Genomic DNA, 25,242 nt, shown 5'->3' on the forward strand with positions numbered 1-25,242 from the left:
AATGCAACAAGCTTTCGGAATAGGCTGTTCCTTCGTCAGGTGGGTGGGAGTTCCACACTGGCGGGTGTACCTGCACTGCAGGGAGAGCAGCGATAGAGGCGGGGCGTAGAGGGAAGGGGCAGAAGGTCAGAGGAATAGGGAGAGAGAGAGGGAGAGGGAGAATGCAATGAAGCGGACGGGGAACAGGGCGAGGGGAGTCCCCGGCACTGAGGGACAAGAGATGCAGCCAATCACCTCCAAAGTTCCGCAATCCCGCCTCCCTTCAGATGAGTGACAGGCGCTCCGGCCAATCCTGCTCCCCAATTGGCAACGCCCCTGGAACGCTGCGTGTCAGCGGATAGGGCCAATCCGTTTCCGGCTCCCCTGATACCGACCCTCTCTCAGTCTGAGTGACAGCGGCCCTGACCAATTGCCCTCCACCTTCCGGGGACGGCCTGCTTTTATGTCAATAAGTCATACTGACCAATCTGCTTCCCTAACGCTCGGAAACCCGCCTCTTAATCTGAATGAATGACACAACAACCAATTGACTTACGGACAACTCAAAACCCGCCTCCCTCACGATGACTGACAGGCGGTTGAACCAATCGCATTTCAGACTCTCCAAAAATCGGTGTTCAGGCGCAGAGCGACAGTGGCGCGAACCAATCGCCTTCTGAGCTTCATGAACCCCGCCTCCTCAGTATCTGTGACCTGAGTCTTCCCGGTGTCAAGAGCACCCACTTCTTCTCTGATTGACAGTTATTGCGACCAATCGACAGTCCCACCCCTGTCCCCCCTTGTAAATGACATCCACCCTGACGAATCGGCTTCTCTATTCCCCTGAATCCCGCCTCCCTCGCTCTGAGTGACAGGGACTCCGGCCAATCGGCTTCTCCATTCCCCGGAATCCCGCCTCCCTCACTCAGTGACAGACACAAACAACATGTTGAGTTTCTGCTTCTTGGATTTAATGATGAACTGTGGAATCTTTGAGAAAAACTGTTTCGATTCCAGCGGTTCACAGATTGTTTTGTTTGAAGAATCATTTTACAAATGTAATCACGGAGCCCCCAATGTAAATTATAATTCTTTATAATAACCACAACATGAACAGGTTCCATCAGTTTACAGCTGGCAGGAGGCAGGGAGACGGTGTGAAATTATGGGATGGATCTGTTAGAGACCTTTAATCCCGCAGATTGTCAGCGGCGCCGAGTTTTTCCCGTCGTGATTCGATCCCGGGCTGAAGAAGGGAAAGATTCTCTCAGTGAAAGTGTGGGTGAAAGTGTGGAGATGGGACATGTTGTCCGCATTGTAAAATGACACCTGTCCACCTTCATAGTCCAGGGAAACCCCGATCTTCCGGAGATTCACACTCGGGGTGAGGGGGGTCTCTGAGGGGGAGGTGAGGGCAAAATAACCACTTCCGGGACTCAGCTCCACAATCCACAATCCGGTCTCAGGTCTCAGGGAGATAACCCCTTTCCTCTTCACAGACTCTCGGGCCACTCCCAGATCCCACCATGTCTTCTCCCCAACCTCCACCTCCCAGTAATGTCTCCCTGTTGTGAATCCCTCTGATCCCAGGACAAAGGGCCAGAAATCAAACCTCTCCGGGGTGTCAGGGAGCGGCTGCTGTTTGTCTCCGAATCTCACACTGGTCCGGTCCTCAGACAGGATGAGCCCGGGATTCGCTGTGTTCGGATCCAGAGTCAGAGAGGCTGGAGCTGGGGGAAAGTGAAAATAACACAGTCAGTGATTTAGAGAGAGCGGGTGGAGAGGGGAGAGAGTGTGAGGAGTGAGGAAGAGAGGAGAGGTTTGTGAGGGGTCAGGGAAAATGAGGGGGAGGAGAGAGTGGAAGTAGGAATGGGATGGCAATATGGAGCCGGAGGGAGGGGAGAGGAGGGGGAATAGACCAGGAAGGAGAGACAGGGAAGAGCGGAGAGAGGATAGTGAGTGACAGAGAGATAGGGAGGGGGGAATGAGAGGATAGGTGGAGGGGTGCAGTTGGGAAGAGAGAAAAGAGGCAGGAATGAGAGGGACTGGAGGGAGCCGGAGTGTAAAGAGGGAGATTGAGAGTGGGATGTGGGAGATTCAGAGTGGGATGTTTTGAGTGTGGAAGCAGGAGAGAGAACGGCAGAGCAGATGACAGGGATTGGGATAGTGGGTGAGAAAGAAAGAGCAGAGTAGAGAGAGGATCTGGAAGGCAGATAGTGTGGGAGGAAGAAATAAACAGACCCTTCCGTGTAAAGACAGGATGGGAAATAAAGCAGGAGGGGCAGGGAAGAATGTGAGAGAGAGGGAAAGGGGAGAGAGTCTGAAGAGAAGAGAGTGAGGGGGAGAAGTATAGCAGAATGATGAGGGAAGGGGATAGGAGGTGAGGTGGAGAGAGAGTATGTGTCGATGGGGGAGAATAGGAAGGTGCTGAGAGTGAGTGGGTGAGGAGCAGGGCCAGGGAGCAGGAGGGACAAATGAGTGGCTGGCAGGAAGATGGGATGATTGTGGGAAATGGGAGAGACATTGCGGGACAGATTGATTTCCAAGTTAATTAGTATCACAAGTAGGCTTACATTAACACTGTAATGAAGTTAGTGTGAAAATTCCCTAGTCACCACACTTCAGTGCCTGTTCGGGTACACTGAGGGAGAATTTAGCATCGCGAACCAGCATGTTTTTCGAACTGTGGAAGGAAATCCACGCAGACGTGAGGGAGAACGTGTGGATTCTGCACAGACGTGACCCAAACCAGGAATCGAAAGCGGCTCCCTGGCTCTGTGGGGCAGCAATGTGAACCACTGAGCCACCATGCCACACAAAGTAGGAAGAAGAGAGGAATTAAAGAGGGAGAGACAAAGGAAGAATGGGAGGTGAGTGAGAGAGGGAGAAAGGGGAGGGAGAGAATGTAGGTAGAAAGAAGTTTGTGGGGAGAAGTGGGGAGTATGTGAGCAGAGGAGCGCATAAGTGACAGGGAGTGGAAGGAGAGAGAGATAGCAGGGTTGGGGAAGGAGAATTTGAGAAAGGGAAGACAGGCTGTGAGAAGGAGAGTGGGGGGGTGGGGGTGACGGTCAAGGTTGAGGAGAGAGGGAGAGGGGACAGAGGTAGAGGAGAGAAAGCTGGAGACAGCGGGTGGGAGGTGATATCTCTGTGAAACATTGTGTAAATGTCACTGTACAGATTGTTCACAATCCGAGTCTGTAAGATATCACACAAAACCTCAATTCCAAGAACAAAAGAATTCAGAACAGGAGTAGGCCATTCGGCCCCTCGCGCCTGTTCTGAACAAGATCATGACTGATCTGATTGAATATTGACAGTGATCCGGCCTCTGCTGCTCACTGGGGTAGAGAATTCCAACACAAATGACCCTCTGATAGAAAACAAAATCTCATTTCTGTATTAAATGCGAGATTGCTAATTTTCAAAACGTGCACTATACAAGACGCCATCACAAGGGAAACATCCACTCGGCATCAATCCTGTCGAGTCCCCTCAGTGTCTTCTACGTTTCAATAAGATCACCTCTCATTCTCCTAAACTCCAATGGATATAGGCCAAATCTGCTCAGGCTTTCATGATAATATAACTGCCTTCATCCCAGGAATCAGTCTCTAATTCAATGGTCATTTCTTATATTATGTATATTAATAATTTGCATAAGGGAAGTGAATGTACTGCTGCTAAATTTGAGATGACACAACAATAGGTGGGAAGGCAAGTGCTGACGATGACAGGGTCTACAGAGGGATAAAAAAAATTAGGTGTGTGGGTGAAAGCTTGGCAGATGAAAAATAATGCAGGAAAATGTGAAGTTATGCAGATTGGTGGGAAGAATAAAGGAGCTGGATATTATTTAAATAGGGAAAGACTGCAGAAAGCTGCAGCACAGAGGGATTTGGGATCCTTGTGCATAAATCACAAAAAAGCTGGCATGCAAGCTCAGCAAGTGTTAGGGAAGACAAATGGAATATTGACCTTAATTGAAAAGGGAATGGAGTATGAAAATAGGGAGGTCTTGCTAGAACTGTACAAGTGACTAGTTCGGCCGCACCTGGAATACTGTTTTCATCCCCTGAACTCAGAAAAGACGTGCCACCATTAAAAGCAGTCCAGAGAAAGTTAATTTGATTGATTCCAAATATGGCAGGATATTTTTAACAATCAAGGCTAAGTAAGTTGGGCCTGTACTCATTGGAGTTGAGAAGAATGAGAGGTGACCTTATTGATACATACAGGATTCTCAGGGGGCTTGACAGCTTGGATGCTGATAGTTTGTTTCGCCTTGTGGGAGAGTCCACGACCAAAGGGCATATTCTCAGAGCAAAGGCTTATCCATTTCAGACAGAGATGAGGAGGAATTTCTTCTCTCAGAGGTAGTGAATTCTTGGAACTCTTCACCGCAGAGAGGTGTAAAGACTGGAACATGTCTTTGGGGCTGAGAGAGACAGATTTTTAATCAGTAATGGAATCAGGGTTATGGAAATAAGGTGGGAAAATGGAGTTGGAGGATTATCACATCAGACCAGTCCTGATCTCATTGAATGGCAGAGCAGACTCAATGAGCCAAATGGCCTACCATTGTCTTATGATCTCATGATCTTACGGAAGGAGATCAAAATATTGCACATTACTCCAAATGCAGCCTCACTAAGTCCCTGTATGCTTACAGGCACAATTTTTTAAATGTGATTGCCCTGACAAGAAACACTAACATTCCATTTATATTCCTAATTACTTGCTGTAAATGCAGACTAAGGTTTTGTGATTTTTACACTAGGACACCCAGGTCCCTCTCTACACTAAAGTTCTGAGTTTCCCAGTGCGATATCAGACCAGACCCCAAATTTGTTACAATATTGGATGAGGCTCCATATTCGGTTGTGTTCAGAATGGGAACAATCAACGTTTTTTTTGGTGCACAGAACAACTTTGAAATCCCAGTTGCTGAAGAAGGGTATAAAGCCATGAGATTCAATAATTTGAAAGAAATACAATAATTTTTGAGACAGCGTCAGGTTGGCAATGCTGCCTCACAGCTCCAGAAACATGGGTTCAATTCCAACCTTGGGTCACTGTCTGTGTTGAGGTTTGCACGTTCTCCCTGTGTTTGCATGGGTTGCCTCCAGGTGCTCCCGTTTCCTCCCCACATCAATGATGTGTGGATTAGGTGGATTGGCAATGTTAAATTGCCCCTTTAATTTTTGTGTGTGAGTGTGTGCCCTGTGATGGATTGGTGTCTTAACACCCTGTGCCTGTCGGCATTGTCTCTGACTCGCCAGGACCCTGAATTAGAGTAAGTGGGGAAGTGAGGAATAATTTTTTCTCTTAAAGAGTCAACAAAGCAAACAGTTAATACTATATATCTTATACATGAATAATGAATGAGGTAACCATGAATTAAAAGGAAATCCTAATTACTCACTAAGAGGATAAAGCCATAAGATTCCATAATTTGAAAGAAACACAACGCACAGTGGTGCATTGGTTCGGCTGCTACCTCACAGCTCCAGGCACTGGTCTCACACACACCTCAAACCTCATGTTAGATGACATGACCGAGGCAGAACACACAGACTTTCTCAATAATCTGTCCAAATGTCAATGATCACCATTCATTAAAAACCTTCCATAAATAATGGAGGATCAGGTGACTGGCATTAATGAGGAACAACAAGATGCTTTTATGCTTATAAGAATAGTAGAAATAGAGAAATGAATGAGATTTGAAGTAGATAAATTTCCCCAGACTTGGTGGTCTCTATCTCAGATGCTGAAAGTCATGACTGTCAAGAAAGTTGATGCATTGGTGGCTATCTTTCCAAATTCTACAGACCCTGCAATTGTTCCTGCAGATTGGAAGGTGCAAATGTAACTCTGATGTTTAAGAAAGAAGGGAGAGAGAATATGGAGAATGAAAAACTTGTTAGCCTGACATTAGTCCGAAGGAAAATGCTAGGATCTGTAACAAATGATGTAATAACTGAACACTGAGAAAATAATGGTGAACTTGGGCACAGTCTGGATTTCTGAAAAAGAATCAGTTTAACAAACTGCATAGGAACAGGCCCTTTGGCCTTCCAATCCTGCACCGACCACGCTGCCCAACTTAACTAAAACCCTCTACCCTTTTGGGGACCATATCCCTCTGTTCCCTCCTATTCATGTACTTGTCAAGACACCCCTTAAAAGTCACTATGGTATTCGCTTCCACTACCTTCCCTGGCAACCCAGTTCCAGGGACCCACTCTCTGAGTAAAAAATTTGTCCAGATCAATTTCCATCTGCCATCTCTCCGCCCAAGTCACCAACTGCTGTGTCCCCTGATGGTCCTCATCGCTATCCACAAATCCACCAATCTTTTCGTCATCCGCAATCTTAGTAATCAATCCAGTTACATTTTCCTCCAAATCATTCATATATATTACAAACAGCAAAGATCCCAGTACTGATCCCGAAGGATCACCACTTGTCACAGCCCTCCATTCAGAAACACACCCTTTCATTCACCCCTTTGCAGCAGGCGACGGTGCAGAGGGACCTCGGGGTCCTTGTGCATGAGTCGCAAAAACCCAGCTTGCAGGTGCAGCAGGTGGTCAGGAAGGCGAATGGGATGCTGGCCTTCATAGCGAGGGGGATTGAATATAAAAGTAGGGAGGTCTTGCTGCAGCTGTATAGGGCATTGGTGAGGCCGCAGCTGGAGTACTGTGTGCAGTTTTGGGCGCCGCACCTGCGCAAGGATATTTTGGCCCTGGAGGGAGTGCAGAGGAGGTTTACTAGGCTGATACCGGAGTTGAGGGGATTGAGCTATGAGGAGAGGCTGAATAAACTAGGCTTGTGCTCGTTAGAGTTTAGAAGAATGAGGGGAGATCTCATTGAGACGTATAAGATGATGAATGGGATGGATAGGATAGAGGTGGAGAGACTCTTCCAGCTCAAAAAAGACAGTAGGACTAGGGGGCACAGCCTCAAGATAAAGGGGAGGCAGTTTAGAACGGAGTTGAGGAGGAACTTCTTCACTCAAAGGGTGGTGAATCTCTGGAATTCTCTGCCCGTTGAAGTGGTGGAGGCTGCCTCGCTAAATATTTTTAAGAAGCGGGTTGATGGGTTCTTGATAAGAGAGGGGATTAAGGGTTATGGGGAGAGGGCGGGAAAGTGGAACTGAGCCACGACAGATCAGCCATGATCTTATTGAATGGCGGGGCAGGCTCGAAGGGCTAGATGGCCTACTCCTGCTCCTATTTCTTATGTTCTTATGTTCTTATTCCGACGCTCTGTCTTCTTTGACTTTATCCACTTTGCTAGTTCACCTCTGATCCCATGCAACTTTAGCTTCTGCACCAGTCTGTCATGAGGGACCTTGTCAAAGGCCTTACTGACGTCCATGTAGACAACATCCACTGCCCTACTCTCATCAGTCATCTTTGTCACCTCCTCGAAAAACTCGATCAAGTTCGTGAGACACGACCTCCTCTTCACAAAACCATGTTGGCTCTCACTAATATGTCCACTCATTTCCAAGAGGGAATATATCCTGTCTCGAAGAATCCTCTCCAATAATTTCCCTACTACTGAAGTAAGGCTCATCGGATTGGAATTACCTGGATTATTCTTGCTACCCTTCGTAAACGTAGGAACAACATTAGGTATTCTCCAATCCTCTGGGGCCTTCTCTGTAGCTAGTGAGGATGCAAAGATTTCTCTCAAGGCCCCAGAAATTTCTTCCCTTGCCTCTCTCAGTATTCTGGGCTATATGCCATGAGGCCCTGGGGATATGGAGGGCATTAGATATGACGAGAGGTTGGAGAAGCTTGTTTTGTTCTCACTGGAACGATGGAGGTTGAGGGGCGAATTGATAGATTATGAGGGGCATAGACAGAGTTGACATTCAGAAGCTTTCTCCCAAGGTGGAAGAGTCAATTACTAGTGAGCATAAGTTTAAGTTGCGAGGGACAAGGTTTATAGGAGATGTACGAGGTAAGTTTTTTTACACAGAGGGTGATAGGTGTCTGGGACTCTCTGTCGAGAGAGGTGGAAGGAGATACGATAGTGGCTTTTAAGGGGAGTCTTGACAAATACATGAATAGGGTGGGAATGGAGGGATATGGTTCCCGTATGGGCAGGGGGTTTTAGTTCAGTTGGACAGCATGGTCGATGCAGGTTTGGAAGGCCTATGGGCGTGTTTCTGTGCTGTAATTTTCTTTGTTCTTTGATATGTTGGCCTTCATCGTGAGAGGATTTGAGTATTGGAATGGGGATGTTTTGCTGCAATTATATAGCACATTGGTGAGGCCACACCTGGACTACTGTGTGCAGTTTTGACCACCTTATCTGAGGAAGGATGTCCTTGCTATAGAGGGAATACAGCGAAGGATTACCAGGCTGATTTCTTGGGTGGCAGGTCTGTCACATGAGGAGAGACTAAGTCGGTTAGAATTATAGTCACTGCAGTTTAGAAGGGTGAAAGGGGATCTCATAGAAACTTTAAAATTCTAACAGAGTTGGACAGGATAGATTCGTAAAGAATGTTCCAAATCGTGGAGGAGCCTGGAATGAGGGGTCATAGTTTGAGGATAAGGGGTAAACCTTTTAGAACTGAGGTGAGGAGAAATTTCTTCACCCAGAGGATGGTGAATCTGTGGAATTCACAATAACTGAATGTAGTTGAGGCCAAAATGTTGTGTGATTTCGAAAAGAAATTAGATATAGTTCTTGGGGCTAATGGATCAAGAGATATGGGGAGAAGGGGGGATCAGGATATTGAATCTGATGATCCACCATGATCAAATTAAAAAGCAGAGCATGTTTGAAGGGCCAAATGGCCAACTCCTGCTTCTAGATTCTATGTTAACGAGAGAACTATCTGGAGTGGCAGTTATCTGTCAACCACCTGAAATCAGTTCATTCATGAGTGTTAATCAGTGCAGCAGGAAGTAAAACTAGCAAGCGACTCAGCAGACGGTCTATAAATAAGACACACCTTTCAAAATGCATGGCCAGTAATAGGTGCATGAGACAGGTGACTGCGCTGGGCTGGGATGGAGACTGAATGAGGGGCGAATCAGGTTCATGCAGGAATGAAATGCACAGGGGAAAGAAATGTGGTTATCATTGGAATTATTCTAAGTTAATTAAGTGAGTAATTTAATTAAATTTAAGTAGATAACATGAGGAACAATGCAAGATAGGTGTTATGTTGCAGTTGAGGAATGTGTGATTTTGGATGTCCAGGTAATCCATGACTAACACACCTACAGAAAGTGTAAGCAGCTGGAGGACTTCCAGATCAGAATGAGTGAGTTAGAGGCTGAACTGCAGACACTGCACAATGAAAGGGAATGGGAGAAATCCCTGGATAATTTGATCTGGAATATGGTCACATCTCTTAGAATAGGGTCATTTGTTTTGGTCAGCAGTGAGTGACAGGAAGATGTAATCGAGAGCGAGACAAGGAAAGGGACTGAGCAGACAGTAATGGAGGAACCTCAGACTTCGCAGTTGTTGAAAAGAGTTGAGGTGCTTATAATATGTGTGGATGAAAACAAAGGCTGAAAAGTGAGTGAGCAGTCTAACCATGGCACTATGATACAGGAAGCCTATCAAGTGGGGGATAACAAACAGGAATGTGGTTGCAGTAGCGGACAATATAGTGTGGGACACAGGTACTGATCTCTGCAGCAAAAGCGAGAGCCCAGACAACTCAGTTGCTTGATCGTACCAGAGTTCTGAGCTGGAGAGGAATTTTCACTGTAAGTGGGAGGATCCAGTTGGCATGGACTATTTAGGTACCAAAGACATAGACAGGACAAGCAAAGAAGATTGTCCTGGTCCACTCCTCTAATGGTCAATCAGGGTGATATTGTGGGCTGGGACACTGAGGTTGGAGGGAAGTGGTCACACAAGCAGGGGTATTTGGGATGTCTGTAAAGGGCTTAGTCACCATGAGAGGCTCAGTACAAATTAAGGAGCAGAACCTCAAAGGTAATAATCTCTGGATCATTACCTGAGGTAGATGTAAACTGGCAGAGGGAAAATGAGATGGCAAAGATGAATGTTCAAAGGCTGGTGTCTGTCATGGGCATTGGCACCAGTATTGGGGATAGTGGGTTGTTTTGATTTGATTTATTATTGTCACATTTATACTGTGAAAAATATTGCTTCTTGCAGGCTATACAGATGAAAAGTACTATTCATAGAGTACATATGAGAGAAGGAAAGTATAGGATGCCGAATATAGTGTTACAGTTACAGATGGGGTGAAGAGAAAGCCAACTTAATATATGATAACACCAATCAAAAGTCTGATGGCAGCAAGGAAGAAGCTGTTCTTGAGTTGGTTTGTATGTATTCTCAGACTTTTGTATCTTTTTCCCGACAGATACAAGAAGTTGGAAGAGAATATGTCCAGGGTGCACGGGGTACTTGATTATGCTGGCTGCTTTCCCTGAGGCAACGGGAAGTGTAGACGGAGTCAATGGATGGGGGACTGGTTTGCATGATGGATTAGGCTACAACTTGGTAGTTTGTTGCAGTTTTGGTCAAAGCAGGAGCCATATCAATGCTTTCTATGGTGCATCTGTAAAAGTTGGTGAGAGTCATGGTGGTCATGCTAAATTTCCGAAGCCTCCTGAGAAAGTAGAGGCACTGTTGATCTTTCTTAACTATCGTATTGGCATGGAGGGACCAGGACAGGCTATTAGTGATCTGAACACCTTGAAATCTGAAGCTCTCGACCATTTCCACTTCCTCCCTGTTCTTGTAGCCAGGAGCATGTCCTCCAATACATTTCCTGAAGTTGATGACTCTCGTTCACTTTACGACATTGAGGGAGATTGTCGTCACACCATTTTGCCAGATTCTCTATCTCTTTCCTGTAGCCCATCTCATCATTGTTTGAGATTTGACCCACTACGGTTGTATCATCAGCAAATTTGAATATTGGGCTGGAGGGGAATTTGGCCACATGGTCATAGGTGTTTGAGGAGTATCGTCAGGGACTGAGGAAATAGCCTTGTGGAGCACTGGAGTTGAGGATGATCACAGAGGAGATGTTGTCACCTGTCCTTACTGAATTGCAGTCTGTAGAAAAGAAATCTCGGATCCAGTTGCAAAAGGAGGAGCCAAGCCTTAGGCCAGGGAATTTCAAGATGAGTTTTGTCGGAATAATGGTGTTGAAGGCTGAGCTGTAGTCAATAAATAGGAGTCTGACATAGGTGTTCTTGTTAACTAGGTGATCCAGGTTTGAGTGTCGGGTCGGGGAAATGGCATCTGCTGTGGACCTTTTGCAGCGATAGGCCAACTGTCGTGGATCCAGTCAATCTGGGAGGCTGGAATTGATTCGTGCCATGACTAACCTTTCAAAGCATTTCATAATGGCGGATGTTAGAACCACCGGACGGTAGTCAAGTTAAAGTTTATTTATTAGTCACAATTAAGGCTTACATTAACACTGCAATGTAGTTACTGTGAAATTCCCCTAGTCGCCACAGTCTGGCCCCTGTTCCAGTCAATGCACCTAACCAGCATGTCTTTCAGAATGTTGGAGGAAATCGGAGCACCTGGAGGAAACTCAAGCTCACACAGGGAGAACATGCAAACTACACACAGACAGTGACCCAAGCTGGGAATCGAACCCAAGACCCTGTTAACCACTGTGCTATCTTGCCACCTCCCCCACCCACCCACCCCATGCTGGGACGGTCTACACCTGAACTGCTGGGATGAGTGTTCCAGGAAATTGCATAACACAGGAAGTAAAAAGGGCTTCAAACTAAACTCAGAGGGTAAGCTACTTTGAATACATTTGGCAAATCCAGGGGGAGATTCAAGGCAAGAAACCATGAAAATAATATGGGAAATGGGGATCAGAGAATAACGGGAATGGACAAACAGATAAAACCTACGAATACACCAAGAGTCAAGTCTAATTAGTACAAAGATAATAAAAATATGAAACTAAAGGCTCTGTATCTGAATGCACACAACATTCATAATAAAGTTAACAAATTGATTACACATATTGAAGTAAATGAATATGATCTGATTACAGAGACATTGCTCCAGGAGGAAAGGATAACATTTACTCATATTCAAGAAGAATAGAAAGCTTGGTAAAAGTGGAGTGGGAGCACTGTTTATCAAGGGCCTCATTGGTGCAATAGCTGGAGATGATCCTGGTTCAGGAAATCCGGATATAAAATCGGTTCGGAGATGAGGAATAGTAGGGGAAAGAAGTCAATAGCGGGAGTCGTCGACAATCCTTGCAACAGTAGCCACAATGTGGGTCACAGATAAAGAGACAGTAATAATCATGGGTGATTTTCATCTAAATATAAACCAGAAAAACCAGGCTGTAGTTGCCTGGATGGGGAGTTCACAGAATTCTTTTGAGGAAGTTTCTCATAGCGGAACGTTCTCGAATTAACCAGAGAGTAGGTTATGTTAGACTTGTCTTTGTGTAAAGTGACAGGAATAATTAGTGAATTCTGAGTGAAGGCAGCACTTGGCCACCGCAACTACAATATGATTGAATTTGAAATCCTGTTTGAAAGGGAAAAGAGAGGGTCTAAGTTCGGTATTTTAGACTTAAATAGGGGCAACTATCTGATCATGAAAGCTAAGCTAGTTGTAGTGAACTGGGTCCCCAGGCTTGGGGATATATCGACACAGAAGCAAAGGCAGATGTTTAAGATGATATTTCAGAATATTCAGAATAAATATATTCCTACTGTAAAGAAAATCCCCAATGGGAGGACCCACCATCTGCGGCTCACTGAAGAAGTTAAGGAAAGGCTCAAATTCATGGAAAAACATATAACTGAGCAAAGATGAATGGCAGGACAGATGACTGATGAGAATGTCAAGAATGGCAGAGATCAAACCCCCACAATAATGTAGCAGCAGCAAAATAGGTGTCCAGTGTTCCCACACTAAACATAAGGAGAAGTCACATTGTCTGTACAAACTGGAGACATTTGATATAACTGGAGACTCAATACAACCTTGATCTTCCATTGGATGGTGATGCCCTACCCAGAGGAACAACCTATACAATTAGTCCCTGGTCTTAATGGGGCCACCGGAAACCCTAATAGAAATGATATAAGGAGTTATTTGCTCTGTTTCCTTTCTAATATTTATACCGGAAACGACAACATCAAAACAGAACACTTCATCATCATCACAATGCTGTTCCTGTGATCTTGCTTGGAAATTGGTTTTCTCATTTTCTACATTCAAATACTGACTGTTCCTTAGAATAATTCCTCTGGTTCTAAAGTGTTTAGGCTCACACTGCAGGAATGAAGGGAGCTTTTGATGATTTCTCTGTGACCAGGAGGTGAGTTATTTTTCTTACTCCTGCTTGCTGCTCCTTTCTCTCTCACTCCTGCTGTGTATTCATGAGGATTTCTTGTCCCCTGTTCCCTCCTCAGGAACGACAGAACATTTTCCCACACTGCAAACCCGCAGGAAACTGGACAGAGATTTTGTTCTGAAGATCAGCCCTCAGAATGGATTGGGCCTCTGATCGAATTCATAGAGTGAGCAGTTTGTTCATTGGTTCACTACCTCAATGGAGTCGCTCAAAAACTCAACCTCACTCAATCCAAACTGCCCTGTCATCCTCCCTATTTTAGATGTAAAGCTTTGATCTCGACTCTGTGACTGTGTGAAACCTGTGGATGTTTATAACCACACTTATATTCCAGATCGTGAACATTTCAATAAGATCACCACATTCCCTCCCTTATCCACTGCAGACTCGCACTTTCTGCATCCATCCTCTTGATTAAGGTGTCGAATTCCACCAGATTATCTGCCGTTTAACACCTACTGTCTGATGCCTGTGTGTCTTCTTGATAAATGATGATAAAAAAAATGTTTCCCACAATGACAGAGGAGACCAGTCCAGTCTCCTGGAGCAATTCCATTTCACATCCTGAGATTGGTGCTCTATTCCTCTGGTTATACAGATCCCTTCACTGCTTTGACACACAGTGCTGATGGCTTCAGACACTTCCCCAGAGGAACCTCAGAAAGAGAAATATGAGAATGGGGAGACTGCAGGTAATAACAACTGGAAATGTGAGTATTTAAGCTGGATCTTTGGAGCCCATTCAATATATTTACAACTGGATTGATAAGCAGGACAATTAATATGAGACTTACCGGGGTTAATGAAGTTTATCATTTCTCTCCATGCTCTGTACTGTAAAAGGTCTTTGTACTTTCTGATAGGCAGGGCGGCAGCAGATACTGAGAGTTTGTTAGACTCCTCACTAATCCTGTAAATGGTAAAAATGATGCTATGAATTTGTCTTTGTTAGAAGATTTAGAACTTATTTAAATGGTCAAATTTACAGCATGTTTGATGACAGAGAAAATGTACAAAATGAAATGCTAATCTTGTTTCTCTAAATGAGAAATAAATAACTTTTAAATTCAAGGGCAGAGAATGGAAACAGCCATCTCTTGAAAAGGTTCAAAACCTGATAACAGACATCACAGACTGCAGGAAATGATAAATATTTAGCCTGTCCACTTGCAGTATGATAAACAAAGTTTGTAGAACAAAGACAAAGACTGAAAACACCCCAAAGCTGAATATCCAATTCTGCAATCCCTGGCCCCACAACTCTCCCAGAATCCTGCTCTTCTCTACTTCCGACACCTTGAACATCTCTGATTTCAGTCACTCCCACATTGGGAGCTGGACCTTCAGCTGTCGAGGTCCTGAGCTCTGGAATTCTCTCCCTGATCCTCGCTATCTTTCTTTCTTTTTTCTTCCTTGAAGACACTCTCTGAAATCTACCTCTATGATCCAAATTAATCTTTCCTTATTTGGCTCTGTGTCAATTTACTTTATAATGCTCCTGTGAAACTCCTTACGGTATTAATTTCCACTAAAAGTTCGATATGAATACAAGTGTTGTGTTGTTAAGGACGCAGAGCCAATTTTTATTTAGTATAAACTTAGAATCCATTCTCCCTTTAACCTGAGACTTTCTCGGGTTGGTCAGGCTCCATGCAGGGACATGGGTGACCCACTCCTTAGAAACATGGACCGCGCGGTTCTCTCAGGTTCAGTGGGAAGGTCACAGACACTAACAGCCAACATCGGGCAAGTGATCACTTCCGGCCTGGTTGTATTAATTACACTTCCCTGTTATTTATTACAATATCGTTGAACAGTTATGTAAAATCACTGTAATGAGGTGAGTTATCATAAAGTTCTCGTCAGTGTGTATACGCGGAGCTTATCATTTCCTGCAGTGTGTGATGTCTTGGTAACTAATGACCGAACATTTAAAGTTGTGACAACAACCAATAAATAAATACAAAATAACACTTCACTGAGTTTATTTTACCAAACTGCAGAGTTTCAGTAAAGAACATGTCCTACCTTCTCTTCCGACAAGCTTCCTCCTGAAAGAAATGAATCAGGAACAGTGAGGATGACAGTAACAGATTTCAGGAGCAGTTCGACAGGCTGGTGAAATGAGCAGACTCAGAGCAGATGAGATTTCACACGGAAATGTAAAGTGATGCATTTTGGAAGGAAGATTGTGGAGAGTCAAATAAACTGGAATTGAACATCAGTCCTGCTCACAGACACAGTGACTCACACACCGTCCCAGACACACCCACACACTCACAACATGGAACTGGAACCGGATTACAATGGGAGTTCCAGGGGTACATTGAACTCGGGAAACATGGAAACAACCACAAAGCAAGTGTGAAAATCAAGAAAACTCATTCTCAGGAGGTTACAGGAATTCCCGGGAATCTGCAGATAGTGTGGGAGCCATTAGATCCGAGACAACAGGAAAACGGTTCAGGAAGGGACACACAATTCTGTTCAATTCAGTTCGTATTTTTCAGTCAATGCTATATTAATTTCACCATTACCATCAGTTATTTAGTGACTGTGTGACGTTTCCCTGAACTGAGCTGCAATATATTCCCTCACCATCAGAAATATCAGCTGGTCTTTTTGCTCCATCTGTTTCTGCAACTTTGAGAGTTTCTCCTCAACAGAATTTAAATTCTCCTGAATCTCCCGAAGGTTTCTCTCCATTGGTTTTAGAATCCTCTCCTCTTCTTCCCTGAGGTCTCTGAGTAATCGCTGCTCTTTCTCAGTGAGAATCTGGCGCATTTTGGTGAACTCGGATGTGATATGGGTCTGAAGACTGCTCGACTGTTCCTACCCAATGAAATGCGAAATATAATTAATGTCCCGCGATAAAGCGAACAAACCGAATCGAGATCCCAGAAAATCAACACAGGGAGACCTTACCCTAACTTCAGAAACCTTCTCTTTCTGTTTCTCTTCCATTTCTAGAACCGCCGATTTCTTCTCTGTGAGAGAATCGAGGGAAGATTTGAGCTGATCCTGTGATTGGGAGAGAAAATCACAGAATGAAAGTGCTGGATGTTGAAAATGTGATAAAACTATCAGGTAAATAATATTTCCCTTTTACCTTATAGATTTCAACAGCTTCTTTAATGGGCAGGAAATTATGAGATTTGTGTTCCCGCGAATCTCTACAAATCAGACAGAGCAATTTCTTGTCAGTTTCACAAAACAGCTTCAGTTCTTCCTGGTGTTCCTCACAGTGAAGTTTACTTTCCTTCTCTTTCGGATTCAGCTTTAATTGTCGAGCTTTCTCGGCCAGATTCGCTAAGGCCCGATTTACCCTGAGGTTTCTTTCCGGAAACTCCTCTCTACATTCCGGGCAGGAGTTTATCTCCTTCTTTTCCCAACACTGGGTGATACAGGAGCGGCAGAAGTTGTGTCCACAATCCACTATTACCGGATCAGTGAAGAAATCGAGACAAATGGGACAAATTGTCTCCTCGGTCAAACTCTGGAGCTGTTGTCTGGAAGCCATGCTCACACTCAGCACTTCCTCATTCAAACCGCTTTCAGTTTCGGTGTTACTGCCGCACATCCTCAGTTCAGCTATTTCCCGATGAAGTTCACTGCAGCGCTCAGGGAATTATTATTACAGAGTGGGCCATGTCCTCGCCACTTTCACACTGGAGATAACAACTGGCGCAGTCTCAAGGATAACGGAGGGAAATCATTGAACTCAGTCGGGGGCAGGTTGGGCTCCCGGGGATGTTGACAGTGGAAAGAGAGAGAGAGAGATGGAGAGATAGAATGGGGAGAAGAGGTGGAGATGGGAGGGATCGAGATTCCATTACATTTCTCTTCAGTCTGAACCCAGTGCCGATTAAAACCACTCTGGTGAAACTCGGTGTGAGATCCAGATCCAGAAATTGAATTGTGTTCATGGCTGCAGTCGCTCACATTAAAACATCAAGTACTATAAATGTCAAGGAGACATTTTACACAGCAGGTATCGGGAAAATATTTAAAGGGTTCCACCTGTGAAGTTTGGTTTGTTTTCTAGAAAGAGAAACTTGCGGTTTTATAAATGTTTATGAATCCCCCCCAGGGACTCCGACCCAGAGAAACATCAACTGATGACGGAGCGAAAACAGAAAATGCTGGAAAATCTCAGCAGGTCTGACAGCATCTGTGGAGAGACAACAGAGCTAACGTTTCGTGTCTGGATGTCTCTTCGTCAGATTCCAACATCCGCAGTAATTTGCTTTTAGGTGATAAGGGAACATTTGAAGTGGAATCTCCCCTCCAATATTGGGCGGAGTTTCTTCACACAGAGTGGGGAGAATGTGGAACTCGCTGTCACATGGAGTGGTTGAGGGAGAGAGAGTTGATACATTGACAGTTCTGCTCTCCCAGTCCCTGATAAAGTGGAAGCACATCACAGGGTGTGGGGGCAGGACTGTGGGACATGGGAAATGGGAGAGGGTAAAACGACATCCTGTTGGGATTGAATCTGAAGAGTTTCCCCCAACACTCGCACTATTCCAGCAAGAAAAAACACAGGCTGTGAAGTTTTCCGATGAATCAGATTCATTGAGAGGCATTTTTGTGAAGTTGGGAAAATGGCAGGTAGAGGTAGAGAGATCAGTGTGGGTTGGAAATCAATGTCTTGTTTTATTGCAGAGATATTGTCTGTGATTATGGTGTAAAATGTTTCATATATCTGACAGTGTTGAGCATTGGGTTTTATTGTTACTGCCTGGGCGTTAATCAGCTCCTGTGTGGAGAACAGGAAAGACAATCTGTCCTGGGGACATGGACTCCCCTTACACAGCCCAGAGGAATTTACTGACATTCATTTCAACACATGGAAAATCTGGGAAGTTTGTGTCATTGGCGACAATCCTCCCGCTGGATGGAATTCTCCTCGATTTTGGGAAATTCTCTCACCCATCATCAGCACTGCGGGTAGTTCTGTTTTCATCGTTAAAATCTGACCGGAGACAATCAGGAGTCAAATCATGCAACAATTTTATACGTTAAAGTGTTGGAAAATGTGAATTCTCTCTGGGGATAGATATTCGGACCATTGTAACTTTCCAGGGTGACAAGGTGCGGAGCCCAGTGGCATTTTCTGACTGTCATTTCCGGCCAAAAAAATCTGGGAAGTTTCTGTCAGTTGTGTCAATCTCTCTACTTGACGGCTGCTCCTGTTCTTGTGAGCAATTCATTGCGTGTGCAGTCAGTTTCTGGGATGGGTTGAGACTCTGTGTGAACTCAAGTCTTTCATTGTTACAAAGCGCACCGCTGCCACCTGCTGACGGAATCACAGTGCTGCAGGGAAGCATTCCCCATTAAAAACGGCCCAAGAAATGGGGACTGTCTCTGAAGGTTCACAGATTCAATGGACCAGTTAACCTCTTTCTGTGTTGTATCAGACTGGCATTGTTATTTATTCAGAACCTTGGATCTGATCAAATCCAAATTAACAAATCCCATTCAGTAAATCCCATTGTTTGATGAGATGTTCCCTGACTATTAGTGAGAAAGATTATCAGGATAATCACATTAATATTCACAGTTCTGTGAGAAGGCTTTACGCAGTAAAATTCTGCAATAACTGAATACATGCTGCTATATTTAGTTGGTTTAGAAACCCGCAATGAACATATTTAAGTATAAATTGTTGTGCTGACAGCGGGAGTAAACAACAGTAATCGTGGAGCACAAGTGTTTGGAGAACTCAGGAACTGAACAGGATCGCTGCAGGCCTGGTATCAAGACCCTGCCTTGTGTAAGTCAACTCCAATCTGCTGCACTCCCGGTTTGTCTGTTCATCTGATGAATATCGCAATGGGATTCATTCTGCCGGACGAAATCTTGGACGCTAAACTCTCCAAGGATTTCATTCAGACACCCCAGAGGATCACAGAGTCACTCAACGCAATAAAATCAACTATGACCTCGATATGTTCCATCTAAGGTTCGTTCTGATATAATTATTATTCCTCATTCACTGAGATCACTGTTAACTGATTAACTATTTCTAAAAGGACATCGACACGTCTCTCTTTCCAACAGCCGCTTATACACAGCTCTGGTGATGCAGTGTTCGTTGTTCCTGACAGGAATTAGGAATATTCCCATTCTGTCCTTTCCAGCCTTTCAGCCTCAGCATTGAATTCAGGAACTTCAGATTCTAACCACCGTTACCATTCTGCTGTAACCATTAACACTGCTCTGGAACCACCTTATGCTTCTTCACCAGTCCCATTCCCCATTCTCTTATACTTTGCACCGTTACACTTTCAGACATTTAACCTTTCCTGTCTTCCACCATTTCATAGAGTTTTACCCATTGTTACTCTCCGCCCTTCTCCCTGACACTGTTCTTGCTGAGAAATTGTTTACTCTGTAAAATAGGAATGTTAGTAAGGTATTGTTCATTTCCAGCCATTTCCCTCTGGCGCTCAGCACAAAGCCCAAGTACTCAGGCTCAGAACCCCCCGGTAATTCCTTCACCTCCGATCCCAGATGGCTGTATTTGTGCCGTTTTAAGTCCCGCACAACTCAGTGCCTTGTATTCGTCTTCGTACCGCACTGTGACACCCACCACTGTAACTCTCTGATCTACCGTGAGTGTTGTGTCAGGTTTCCATAAGGAGCCGTCCTTGGCCACTAGTCTTGGCTCCTTGTAAGATGTTGAGCAGTACTTCCTGACATCTCGGTGTAGTTGTTGGAATCCCTTGCTGTGGTGTTTAATTTTTGCGTTCTTTACAAACGGGCAACAACCGAAATGTGGGCGATGGTTTTGTTTGCTGCCTCGCATCACTGATATGATTTGGTAGCGTTTGATATCTCCCCCTTGTTAGGGATGAACTTGTGGGATAGAGCTTACTTCGAAAAAGTAAGTTGTTAATGAGACGAGATGGTTTCATTTGGAATGCTGTATTTATTTATCTGTCTGAGGTTTATTTGGGTGTTTCAGTTTGAAGGATGCTTGCGATTTCCTTATTGGTGTACCGGCATCCTGCAAATCTCGGCTCGAGTTCCCTCAGGAGTGTAACTTGCTCCGGGGTTCACTTACAGGCACAGATCCCCGGCTTAGAATTGACCTGAAGAGCTTCCAGGCGCTTCTGGGTGCGCAAAGCGACATGCATCTGCCTGTCGTGCTGGCTCAGCCCAGACCTGGTGGTGAAGCTGAGCTCGCACTCGCTGCATTGGTATTCCCCGACTGTTACAGGTTACCTTTCTCCGCTACACTGAGGGCAGTGCCAGGCAATGGATTGATAGTCTCCTGTTTTACCGCAGAGCCAACACCTGGTTCTGGTGTTTATAACCTGGGGCACTTTGGTCATGTGGATGTTGGAGAAGCCGATCGTGCGGAGGAGGGTGTTACAGGAGCTGCAGAACAACCCGATCAATGGGGGTAATGGGTGATCACCTCTCTGACTGTTGCTGGGTCATAAGTCGGCTCGACAGTGACCCCTTCCATGAAGGTGGTCGTCTCGGATGTTTCTCCATTTGTGTCAATTGCCGCTCCATTGGTCGGAGTTTCCCTTCCCTTTTTGGAAACGCGATATTTCTTCTAAAAGGAGATTTGTGTTGTTACAAAGTTCGCATTTTCTGGTGGATGGGCCATCCACTCTTCGGTAACATTGTCGTCCGCCACTGGGTTGGCTGCCTCTCCTGCTCTGGGACCCGAACTCAGCTGCCAACAGGGCTGGTAGCAATGGCGGGGGTCTCAAGATCTCCTCTTGGGTTGGAGTTACGGGAAGATCTTGTTACTCGCTCCGGAGAGCTGGAACATTTGAGGCGGTGACTGTGACATTTTGCACATTGCGCTGCTACAGACGCCACTGCGGGAGGTTGTTTATCCGGGACGGATCCCAGCCGCTCTGAACCATCAACAACGGGATTCCCATTCCTTGATACCATCTTGAGACTCAGTCTCTGATCCACGCAGATCGCGGCCGTCTCGTACTTTTCCCTAGTCGTTGAGTCCCTCAGTAGCGGATTACTGAGTTTACCAGCGGGAGCCAACGAGGAGGAGCGACTGTCGCTGTGGTCGCAAAAACAGGAGAAAACTCCACAGAGACAGCTCGCCAGAATTCATTCTCCGGGGAAACCCGCCCAAGAGAGCCAGAGTTACTCCCGCCTGGGTTCGCGGGTTGTCTGGTATTCCAGCCAATATCGCAATGGGATTCCCTCTGCCGGGCAAAATGATGTGAGGGTCAACTCTGCAAACTTCCTTGGACTCAACAGAGCGTCTCAGAGACACTGCACTAAAAAAATCAATCACAAGCCTCGTGTTTCCCACCTAAAATATTTCTTTATATTTTAAACCGTTGACTCGGGTCACTGTTAACTCCTGACTTTCGGTCTATTACAAAGGAATTGGAATTTCAGAGCAAAGAATTCTCACTGTAAATAGACAGAAGCGCGGTGGCACAGTGGTTAGCATTGCTGCCTCACAGCGCCAGGGATCCGGGTTCAATTCCAGCCTCGGGTAACTGCCTGTGTGGCGTTTGCACGTTCTCCTCGTATCTGCGTGGGAATGCTCCAGTTTCCTCCCACAGTCCAGACGTATGCGGGTTAGGTTGATTGGCCATGCTAAATAGCCTCTTAATGTGTGATTGACAGGGTAAATACTTGGATAGGGCCTGCGTGGAATTGTTGCTGGCGAATGCTCGATGGGCCGAAAAGCCTCCTTCTGCACTGCAGGGATTCTGTGATTCTATTCAATGATCCTATAAAGGGCCTTGGTGAGTGGGCAGCTGTTATTAAGATGTGGAGATGCCGGAGTTGGACTGGGGTGGATACAGTGAGACGTCTCAGAACACCGGGTTAAACTCCAACAGGTTTATTTGGAATCACGAGCTTTCGGAGCGCTGCTCCTTCAGCTGTTGGACTTTAACCTGGTGTTGTGAGACTTCTTACTGAGAAATAAGAGTTCCGGCATTCGTCTAATATTTGTGAACAGAACGGAACAAGTTAGTCGGTTTCCTGACTTTCCTCTATTCCGGTGGCGGTTCTGTTATGTTACGAGATATGGGGATTATTCTAACTCTGGCGTCCTTCCCCAATCCTTACCCCATTCCCTTATTCCTTCCGGCCTTGTCTGTGATTCTGTTTTTGGATAATTTTCTGTTGGTCAATAACACAGTTTTCACCTTGAAAGACAGTGAAATTAAAGAATCACCTCCGTGCCTGTTTCAGTGTTTTCTGAATGTTGTCTGTATTTGTGATGGGGACACGGGTTTGGGTGCGCCTGAAGTGTTCCCGCAACAAATCTTTGCGTTCAAATCACCTCCCTTGGCCTCGCTGTTCCATAACTTTGTAAACTCCTCCAGCCCGATAACTGGCTTAAGATCTCTGAGCTGCTCCAATTCTGCCTCTTGTTAAACCCTGATTCCCTTTGCTCCAACATTGGTGGCTGTGTCTTCAGCTGTCCCGGCCCTAAGGCCGCGGTTCCACTAAAACCTCCCGACCTCTCTCCCCTCCTTTAAGATACTCTTTAAATATTAAGATTGACGCCGTTTTTCGATATCTGGTAAATAGGTTTGTTTCGGTGGCTCAAATCAACTTTTGACAATTACTTCAGTAACTATTTTGTGGGCAGCATCAGGACTGTATTTAGTTGAACCCTGGTTAATCCACTGTAACCATGCCTTACACGTCAGACTGGGGATAATCTGATGATTTTTCCTGTGTTTTGAGCAGGAATGATCTGAACAGAGGAATAACCAGATGAAGAGCGCAATGTAACGTTGCAGTGTGGGTGTCAATCAGTGTGTGTGACGTGTGAATGGAGCTGGTGAATCAGTGACACTCAGGATCACAGAATGTGGTGAGAAAGCTGAATCAGCTGAATTTGGGATGTTGTCTCTTTCCAAATCCGGGGCTCCGGGTCCTTTCCCGGGCTCCCCTCCCCAACACGCGCTTCCCATCACGTGATGCTGTGCTGCGTCCAGCCCCACCCCCTGCCCCCGCTGACGCTGCCTGATCTTCCAATCAGAGCCGCGCCTCTTCCCGCACTCTGACCTGGGGTGGGAGGTCAGAGCGCGGCTGCTCCTCGCGCTCTGGGCAGAGCTTTTCCTCCCACGCGCCCGCTCTCCCCCCTCAGCCGCCCGGAGCCGCATCATGGGCGCTCATTCAACTCCTCCTTTCATATGAGGCCAACACTTTCTCATGGGATGTCTAGTTTCACTCCATTCCATGGCCTCCTGAGAGTTTGCAAAGAGGCTGCCGTGAGATGCGGAGCCCAGTGCGTCTGGAAGAAGCCGAACTGAGCATCTCCCCCAGCCAGAGCAAAGAGCTGAATTCCAGAGGTGGAGTGAGAGTGACTGCCCTGAACATCATGGCAGCATTTCACCCAGTGTGGCATCAAGGAGCCCCAGCGAAACACAACTCAATGGCAATCGGGGGGAAACTCTCCACTGATTACAGTCTGGATTATTACTGCAGGAACATCACCATCAAGCTGCTAAAGTCCCTGGCTCTGGAGACCCCAGTCAGGGGAACCATCCTTCCAGCACCTATCCTGTGTCAACCCCCTTTCATTGAAACTCTGGGGAACAGAGGCCGAGTGTATTTGTTCTCATCTCACGTGACAATCTTCAGTTCAGGTTAACTTTGAAAATGTGGATTTGATCCGATCTAAATGTCAGATCATATAAAAATCATAATGTCATCTCGCAATGGAAAGAGGCCATTCGGCCCATCCTGCCTGTGAATCTTCGAAGACTGTCCCACTTCTTGGGCCGTTTTTCATGGGGAATTCTTTCCTGCAGCACTGAGATTCTGTCAGCAGGTGTCAGGGCTGCGCTTTGTAAGAATGAAAGATTTGAGTTCACACACACGGCGGGATTTTCCAGCCCCAAAACCAGAAAAATCACACCCAAGGTCAACGGACCTTTGAATGACCTTTGTCCACCCCCTCACCCCCAACCGCCAACGCCTCTACTTTCTCAGGAGGCAAAGGAAATTTGGCATGACCGCAGCAACTCTCAGTATTTTTTACAGATGCACCAGAGAAAGCACCCTTTCCCATATATCACAGCTTGGTATGGTTCCTGCTCTGACCAAAACTGCAAGTAACTACAAAGGGTTGTGAACGTAGCCCAGTCCATCATGCAAATCTCCCTCCTATCCATTGACTCTTCCCCCTGCCTCAGAAAAGCAGCCAGCAGAATTAAAGACCCCAAGCGGACGAGCACACTTGCTCCCAGAGCTGGAGATTCAGGTTCGAATCCTGGTCAGGCTGCTTTTCAGCAGTAACATTCGCACTGCATGAAAGAAACTCTGTGAGCCCTCTCAGGTGGACCCACCCCACCCCCTCCTTCTGCTGCTCATTCCTTCCTTAAAAGAGGCAACATCTGTGAGTAAAACACTTTCTTTGGCATCGCTTCTCGGCCTTTTGGCGAAGATCAAGTGTCGTATTTGTTCTGATCAGTTTAATATCTGATACGTCCCGTATCTGGGAACCATATATTAAATTGATTTTTGGAACAGGGAGATGGAATAGGGGCTTGCTCCGTTCACTCCACGTATCGAACGGTAACTTCAGAAACAACTCTTCCACCTTTATGTGTCGGGAAAAAAAGATACAACAATCGGAGATCACAACCAACCGACTCAAGAACAGCTTCTTCCCTGATGCCATCAAACATTTGACTTTGCATTAAGTTGAGCTTTCTCCACTTCCCAGCTCTGATGTAACACGACATTCTGCACTCTCTCCGCTCCTTTTCTGTGGACGGTATGCGTTTTGTGTATAGTGCGCAAGAAAGAATATTTTTTACTGGATGCTAATACGTGTGACAATAATACGTGTGACAGCCTTCCACCTCATCCACTACTCCACCAATCTTGGTGTCATCAGCAAACTTACTGACCCAACCTTTAGC

The 25,242-nt window shown here is 45.7% G+C and overlaps 1 protein-coding gene and 1 pseudogene across 1 annotated transcript; one reads left to right on the top strand and one right to left on the bottom strand.

The window, feature by feature from the left end:
- Positions 1 to 1,158: 1,158 nt before the first annotated feature.
- Positions 1,159 to 16,931, bottom strand: LOC145335760 (nuclear factor 7, brain-like). The gene is made up of 7 exons (XM_080181485.1): positions 16,461 to 16,931; positions 16,277 to 16,372; positions 15,950 to 16,183; positions 15,677 to 15,766; positions 15,380 to 15,402; positions 14,146 to 14,261; positions 1,159 to 1,709 (listed from the first exon to the last, which is right to left on the bottom strand). Exons 1-7 carry the CDS (start codon positions 16,929 to 16,931, stop codon positions 1,159 to 1,161), a joined length of 1,581 nt encoding a protein of 526 aa, XP_080037611.1.
- Positions 16,932 to 24,736: 7,805 nt separating this feature from the next.
- LOC145335775 (U2 spliceosomal RNA) lies at positions 24,737 to 24,913 on the top strand (annotated as a pseudogene).
- Positions 24,914 to 25,242: the final 329 nt, after the last annotated feature.

This window comes from Carcharhinus amblyrhynchos, unplaced genomic scaffold (assembly GCF_965287045.1).
Source record: "Carcharhinus amblyrhynchos unplaced genomic scaffold, sCarAmb.v2.hapA scaffold_40, whole genome shotgun sequence".
Classification (NCBI taxonomy): Eukaryota; Metazoa; Chordata; class Chondrichthyes; order Carcharhiniformes; family Carcharhinidae; genus Carcharhinus; species Carcharhinus amblyrhynchos.

Excerpts from the sequence above, each read along its gene's own strand:
- LOC145335760 (XM_080181485.1), bottom strand. The coding sequence starts at position 16,931 with ATGTGCGGCAGTAACACCGAAACTGAAAGCGGTTTGAATGAGGAAGTG. Across the intron at positions 15,767-15,949 it reads ACCAGCTGATATTTCTGATG|ATTCCCGGGAATTCCTGTAA; the intron begins GTGAGGGAATAT and ends CACTATCTGCAG. Across the intron at positions 14,262-15,379 it reads GAAGCTTGTCGGAAGAGAAG|GATTAGTGAGGAGTCTAACA; the intron begins GTAGGACATGTT and ends TACCATTTACAG.